We start from the raw sequence: 7,916 nt of genomic DNA on the forward strand, positions 1-7,916 counted from the left end.
TCTAAAATATTTTTTAATGTGTCTATAGTTTTTATTAAGCTTTAGTTTTTAGTTTCAGTTTATTTAGTTTCAGTTGTTTTAGTACTTTAACACTGACTAAATGAAAGTGAGAAAAAAATTTTTTTTTATGTTTCATTTTTTTTATGGTTTTTATTTTAGTTAACAACAATAACGCTTGTCCAAACACTTGTGCACATGTGATATAATTTTTGTTTAATATTTTGTTTAATTATTTTTCAGGATTCACAGATGAATAGAAAGTTCAAAAGAACAGCATTTATTTGAAATAAAAATATTTTGTAACATTATAAATGTCTTTACTGTCACTTTTGATCAATTTAATGAATGCTTAATGAATAAATCAATTCATGTTCGTATTAATTTCCTTAAATAAAATGTACTTTACTATTTGTATGACACAGGTTTTAAAACAGTCTCTGACTTGTTTGATCTTTTTCTGACAGGGAATGAATTAGGATTCGATAAGCTGCATTTTAATTCTGCCTCTTTGTTGCTAGCGTTCGGCGAGCGCAGATGAATATTCTTCATCAATAGGTCACAGCCTTAATATATGCTGAGAGATAAATTCATTTGGAAAACCAAAAATTCAATTAACAGTGACCTTTTCTGAGTAACCGGAGCTGCGTGGAACAAAACAATATCATGTCCACGTCTTGTTCTCTTTATTTTTCCCTCCGTGTTCCTGCTCAAATGTCAACCAGCCGTAAACAAATTAACGTGTTTTATAAATCAAAGTCTATAATAGGAAATGTGTTATTCTTCTGCTTTCAGACAGGCGGGTTTAAAATAAAATAAAATAAAAAATTAAAATAAAAATAAAAATAATAAAATAAAATAAAATAATGAAACAAAAGTGTATAAAATAAACACTTAAATTTCAACCAGCCATAAACGATTGAAAGTCTTTTTATAAATCAAAGTCTATAATAGGAGATCTGTTATTCTTCTGTGTTCAGACAGTCAGGTTTAAAATTAAATTAAAAAATGAAAGTCTTTTTAAAATCAATCTTCTGCTTTTAGACAGCTGGTTTAAAATAAAACAAAACAAAACAAAACAAAACAAAATTACATCTAATTTATATTATGAAACAACTAAAATAAAATAAAACAAATGCTTAAATGTCCCCCATAAGTAAATGAAAGTAATTTTATTAACCAGAGTCTGTAATAGAAGGACCGTTATTTCTCCTGAGCTTTGTTTATTGTGTAGTTTGTGATTTCAGTCTCGTCCGAATCCTGTGAGAATCAGAGAAATGACAAAAGCATCTTAAGTAGAGCGCTTGACAGTCCGACAGCCAAAGCAACACATTTAATGGCTTTATAATGTGACATCCAGAGGAAAACATCGCTGTGAACAGAGCGGGACTGAACGCGGACGTTAACAAAAGACGGGAAAATTAAAATCTCCTAAAAGAGACAGCAGATAATTAAAATGCAAATTGAAGGTGTTGCTTTAGATGTACAGTGCTGAGATGAACATGGCCATTTGAGCGCAGTTTGCTGAAAATAAAGCACTACAGCGTTCCCTATCAAACCCGTTTGAAAAGGAAAGTTGCTGACAGACTATTAAAGAGAGAGATGCTTACATAAACATTTTTTTGCAGTGTATACACACACACAGATAAAAAGTAAAAATACAATATGAAATTAAATCAAATTTATAAATAAAATACAAATAAAATAAATACAATAAATCCATCACAGGAATAATAAAGTTATGTAGTTAAAATAAAATGAAATAAAAAAAATAATTAGATTTAAAATGAAAATAAAATGAAATTTAAATGCAGAGACAGAGGGGAATGCTGTGTGTCGGCACAGATTCAGACTCACATGTGGTAACGTCTCGGTTACGTATGGTAACCCTCGTTCCCTGAAGGAGGGAACGGAGACGTCACGTCGGATGACCGACGAATTGGGATCTTGCTTAGAGAGACCAATCTACTTCGAGTGTAAACTAAACGAGCCAATGCACATTGGCATGCGATTATTGCATCCAGCTGCTGCTGATCACAGCGTGAGTATAAGTAGGCAGCAGATGCAGCGCATATTCAGGTTTTCGCTGAGGAGCCGAGCCGGTGACCCGGCCGCTCATCGGTGGTACAGGAGTTGTGGCGATGGGACGTGACAGGGAACGAGGGTTACCATACGTAACCGAGACGTTCCCTTTCAGTCGGTCACTCCCGACGTCACGTCGGATGACCGACGAATTGGGATCCTACCAAAAGGCCACAGCTACTGCCCCTTCCAGTGTCATGTGGAAGCCACACGACATCTTTAAAAAAAAAAAGAGCTTCACGGGTGGAACGTCTTTTTAAAGACGCGTGTCTTTAAAAAGACGTTCCACCCGTGAAGCTCTTTTAGATGGAAATTGCTCTTTTAGTGTGCTGAAGCGCACAGGGGAGATGGCCGTCTGCAACACACACAGGGGTAGTGCAGCCTGTTGTGTGCAACCCACTCGACACGGGAAAACCACCGCCGCTGAAGCGCCGTACCACCAGCACGAGAGCCCACGAAGAGCGTGCTTGACTGTAGTTTTTACTACCGTAGAAGGTCAGGAGCAGAACGATAGAACCGCTCGGCTCCGAAGCGAAAAGCTGAATATGCGCTGCATCTGCTGCCTACTTATACTCACACTGTGATCAGCAGCAGCTGGATGCAATAATCGCATGCCAATGTGCATTGGCTCGTTTAGTTTACACTCGAAGTAGATTGGTCTCTCTAAGCGAGATCCCAATTCGTCGGTCATCCGACGTGACGTCGGGAGTGACCGACTGAAAGGGAACGACTCCTGCTGCAGCGTTTGAGCTGTTTTCTCTCTCACTTTGGTTTCTTAGTGATGTGACTGATGGTGTTGTGATCTCTGCTCAGTTTGCAGTCTCTAATGTTTCAGCTTATGGTGATTTTATGAGGCCGTTACACAAAGTGCTGCTGTGAAACGGCAGAATAAACTGATTCAAATTTAATTTCAGGAATGGCTCACAACTTGAGATTCTTGGATCAGGATTCTTGGAGATTTTTGCAGGCTAAATATTTGAACAAACATGAGGCTTTTAAAGTTTAATCATGTGAGAGAAAGATCAGAAGTGTAAACGCTCAGAGAAGCCAAGCAAACATCTGTGTCCCATGTGAATGAATGTGTACTGAACACATATGCTCTCAAACGCAAGACGACACGCACTCATTCAACACATGTTCCTGCTCTGATTCAGTCACGGTGATCTAAAGCAAAACATGTTTGTCTTCAGAAGCTTTCATTGTAGGGCTGCACGATTAATCGCATGCGATATTTAATGCGCATCTTGTCAGAAAGCCGGTTCTGTAATCAGCGTAAATCTCCATCACCTGCGGGCTTTCACATTGAGCAGCATTAACTACACAGAGCCGTTGTTCACTGATGAGCAGCGCAAAAAATCGCGCGAATGTGAACGTGGTTTTGCGCAACTCTTCAGTGAACAGCGGCTCTGTGTAGTTAATGCTGCTCAATGTGAAAGACCGCAGGTGATGGAGATTTACCGCTGATTACAGAACCGGCTTTACTGATAAGATGCGCGTTAAATATCGCATGCGATTAATCGTGCAGCCCTATTTCATTGTAATAGCAGTGTTACTTTGCCATAGTAAATTATTTTAAAATTATTTGTTAGCTAGAATATTTGTGGTTGTCATTTGGAGATGATTTATCCTCCCCTTCTACAATCAAATGTGGTGTTCCACAGGGCTCTCTGCTGGGCCGAATTTAGTTTTTTTTTACTTATATGTTACTATACCTCTTGGAATCGCAATTCAGAAACATCATATACATTTTCACTGCTATGCTGATTATTTACAGTTACATTTATTATTGCAATCCAGTGATCTGACAAGCTTAGATGTCCTCCGAGCTTGGCTAGGTGATATAAAAATTTGATGACATAATTTTCTGCAATTTAATAGTGATAAAACTGATCTATCTATCTATCTATCTATCTATCTATCTATCCACACAACTCTATATAGGTCAAGCAGTTTGGAGAATGGATGGATTGTTTTATTTTATTTATTTATTTATTTATTTATTTTTTATCGAAATGTTAAACAATGTTAATTGTTCTCTTTTTAGTGTTAGTTAACAACAACAGCACTGGTTCAGTTTCCGTTGTGTGTAAAGCTGCTGAGCACAGCATATATTTGTCACAGATAGTGTCATTGTGTTGTTGTTAATGATTCGGCAGGTTGGCTGTTGTTTGTTGTAATGTCAGTAATCGTGTTGTCGTCTGCTGGAGTTCAGCACCTCTCATCCACATAATGAATTTCTCTTGACTTTGCTTTGTCGAACACAAACGTGTGCTAAAAATAACTCATTAAGCCCTTGGGATGACTGACTGTTGCCACGTTTGTGTTTCCCAGTGAATATCTGGATAAATTATCCTCCTGTTTCTGCTTGAGATGTAAATGAGCGCATTGATGCAGGAGCAAAAACATCAAACCTCAATTAGACTATAAATGCATGAAAGGGAAGCAGCACCTTTCTGTTCTAATGACTTCTTTGCACTTTAAAGTAAATGGATCAAATGCCGGAGTACGTCCTCAAAGATGCGTGCGGCTTCAAAGACACGCGGCGCGGTGTTAGTGTGATTTGTATGGAAACAGATCATGCCAGATGATTGATCAAAGGAGCAATTCACCTCGATATCTGTCGAGATTACTCAAGCCTCTGTACGCTGTTGCATTGTAAAGACTGTCTGTTGTCTGATGTGTGGACATAATCAGCATCTGCAATAGTGTTCCACAGAAAAAAAAAAAAACTTAAACGAGTAAATAAGGACCCAATGTGATTGTAGTTTGTGACCGTACAAGCAAAGATACTGAAATGTGACGTTTTATTTGTTCTTCACATGTAGCCTGGTCTCTGGTTTTTGCATTTTTGCGTTGAACTGTTTTAACAGCTACTGGTTCTCTAGAAAGGATCCATGTGGAATAGATGTATAAATCCTACAGTGAACAAGCTGTTTGGAGAATGGGTGGATTATTTTATTTTATTTTTAATGTAAGTTTTATATTTGCATATATATATTTGTTTTTAAATATTTCTGTAATATTTCTTTTTATATATTTTATTTTAAAAATATATTTTTCTTTTTATAAAATATATATTTTACATTTTAAATGTTTTTAATTTTTTTATTACATTTTTTTATTATTTTTAACATTTGTTTTTATTTATTTTAATACATTTTTTCATATATTTATTATTTTATTTGTAATATTACATTCATTTAATATTAATATTTAATACGTGGACCAAGCAGTTGGAGAATGCTTGGATGTTAGTTTTCCTCTAATTGTTCTTCACTGCAGTTTTCACGCTCAGCGTCATTGAACAGCTGTGATCTACACACAGACACACACACACACACACACACACAGTATATACTTCATTCTAACATCAGTGATCTGTCTGAGCAAATACAACAGTTCACATGCAGTTACTTAAAGAGCTCTTGGGCGTAAAAGATGAATGATCTGAAGCGTCTGCTGGGTCAAAGGTGTTCAGCATTCCACGTGCTCTTGTCGTCTCTTACAGGCCTTTTCCACACATAAATAAAATGACATCCGTAAAACAACATGCTGAATGAGGCAATATTAATGAACACATACTGTGATGTATGTTATGACTGATAAATTTAACAAAATAAAATGCCATTTATTTCTCCATAAAATGTATCATAGAGCTCAGCAGCATGTCTGATGCTCTAATGTTCTTTGACCTTATAAAACCTAAATGCTGTTGAATTGGTAGTGAATAAATCCACCTGTTGCTGTTTTTGCACTGATGTCACTCTGCTCTTGTGGTGTTTATTTAATTTCATTTTATTTTAATGGCCTTCTTTTCCCATGAGGTTCAAAGCGTGACATTTGAGGTCATGTGTGTTGGCTGTGAGGCGGAGACATTTTCAGGACACAAAACCAAACGCTGCTTTCTTCAGCATGAAAAACAAAATCCTGGAAAAACGATCCTGTTGTTTTTGTAGAGAAAAACAGCTGTGGTTAACAGAATAATTCTGTAAAAATACAGTAAAAATGTAAATATATTTGTAGAACAAGTTTTAAGTTTCAGGAGATCATGAATCACTCTTTTTTTTATTCTGCATTAAATCAGAGAGTCAGACTCTAGTGTGCACGATCATTGTTTAGTCATTGACCAGCTTCTCTAGAGATTGTTAAATGTGAATTAGTCGTCTAGGTAGTCGTCATGTGATGCAGAGTGAAGTGCACTTGATAGAGCTCAAATACAAAGGCAGCTGAGTCATTCCGCTCAAGGACGTCTGTGTTTATTTGATTAACAATACAAGGATTCGTGCTTCCATGCAGAGCGATGAGACGGAGGGAGGGATGTGTTCGATGCATGATTGTGATGCTCTCTGTCTGTTCTCTTCACAGCGCCTCCTACCGTCCGGATCGTGCACTCTGGTCACGCATGTAACGTGGAGGAGGAGCGTTACTCTGAGAGGGTTTACACCATCCGAGAGGGAGAGACGCTCGAGCTCACCTGCCTGGTCACCGGACATCCACGACCACAGGTGAGAAAGAAGAGCATTACTGACCAATCACATCCTGAACACGCAGATGATCAAAACCAATAGGGGTGCACCGATATATCAGCCGATAATCGGTATCGACATATAATCGGTATATGCTGTCAATCAAAAGGAGGTGGAAATATGTGTCAGATTGCAACTTATGTGTGAAGGAAATGCCTCTAGGATTTAGGGTTGCCAAAGTAAACGCAATTATAATGCAATTATTTAACGCAGGTTCTATTTGACTCTATGAATCACCTGTAGTTTAAAGGGACAGTTCACCCAAAAATTTTGGCATTTTTACTCACCCTCAAGTTGTTCCAAACCTGTATGACAAAAGAAGATATTTTAAAGAATGTTAGTAACCAAATAGTTGATGGTAGCCATCGACTTGGACAAAATACTATGGAAGTCAATGGCTACCGTCAACATTTTGGTTACTAATATTCTTCAGAATATCTTCTTTGGTGTTCAGCAAAAGAAAAAAAAAATCATACAGCTTTGCAACAACGTGAGGATGAGTAAATGATGACAGAATTTTTGGGTGAACTGGCCCTTTAAATCATGGTTGCCAGGTCCACGATTTACCCCATCACAAAACATAATTTGTAGTGCGCATCCCATTCAATAATAGCAAAGATCGTCTCGGTTCCGTATGTAACCCTCGTTCCCTGAAGGAGGGAACGGAGACGTCATGTCCCGTCGCCACAGCTCCTGTACCACCGCTGAGCGGCCGGGTCACCGGCTCGGCTCCTCAGCGAATGCGAAGGCCCCGCGGCCAGCTGTGTGACACTGCGTCCGTGCCGAGTGTTCCCTCCGTCAGGGCGAAGAACAACTGGCAGTGAGAGGTTTCTGGAGAGGCAAACAGGTCCTTCTGACTCCAGAGGAGGATGTGGCGGGTGAATTGCGATAAGCGACGGGAGCGCAGACCACCTTGTTGGTTGATGTACACAACGGTCGCTGTGTTGTCCGTGCGGACTATTACATGCTTGCCTCGTAAGCGCCCTTTCAGCCGGCCCCGGGCAAGGTGCACTGCCAACTCGAGGCAGCCAGTGCAGTTGTGGCCCCATCCAAACCCCTGACACTGCAAGCCCGTTGTACGTGGCCCCCCAGGAGCCTCTGAAACTGTTTCAGTGATACTGCCATCCTGCTCTTACCGAGTTCCCTCCATACTGGGAAAAGAGATCCTATGCGTCGGGGAGAGTTTGTTCTTTTCCCAGTTGACCCGAAGGCCCAACAGGCTGAGGTGTGAAAGTGCCAAATCCCTGTGTTCGCACAACTGATCCTGAGACTGAGCGAGTATGAGCCAATCGTCGAGGTAGTTGAGAATGC

The 7,916-nt window shown here is 39.1% G+C and overlaps 1 protein-coding gene across 1 annotated transcript in view; it reads left to right on the plus strand.

Moving 5' to 3' along the window:
- LOC107704381 (MAM domain-containing glycosylphosphatidylinositol anchor protein 2-like) overlaps positions 1-7,916 on the plus strand; it is a 197,750-nt gene that overhangs the window by 41,969 nt on the left and 147,865 nt on the right. The window contains exon 2 of the mRNA XM_016507297.1: positions 6,445-6,584. Within this exon, the coding sequence (XP_016362783.1) occupies positions 6,445-6,584 (140 nt within the window). The remainder of the gene's footprint in view (positions 1-6,444; positions 6,585-7,916) is intronic.

This window comes from Sinocyclocheilus anshuiensis, unplaced genomic scaffold (genome assembly GCF_001515605.1).
Source record: "Sinocyclocheilus anshuiensis isolate Anshui unplaced genomic scaffold, SAMN03320099.WGS_v1.1 scaffold1115, whole genome shotgun sequence".
Classification (NCBI taxonomy): Eukaryota; Metazoa; Chordata; class Actinopteri; order Cypriniformes; family Cyprinidae; genus Sinocyclocheilus; species Sinocyclocheilus anshuiensis.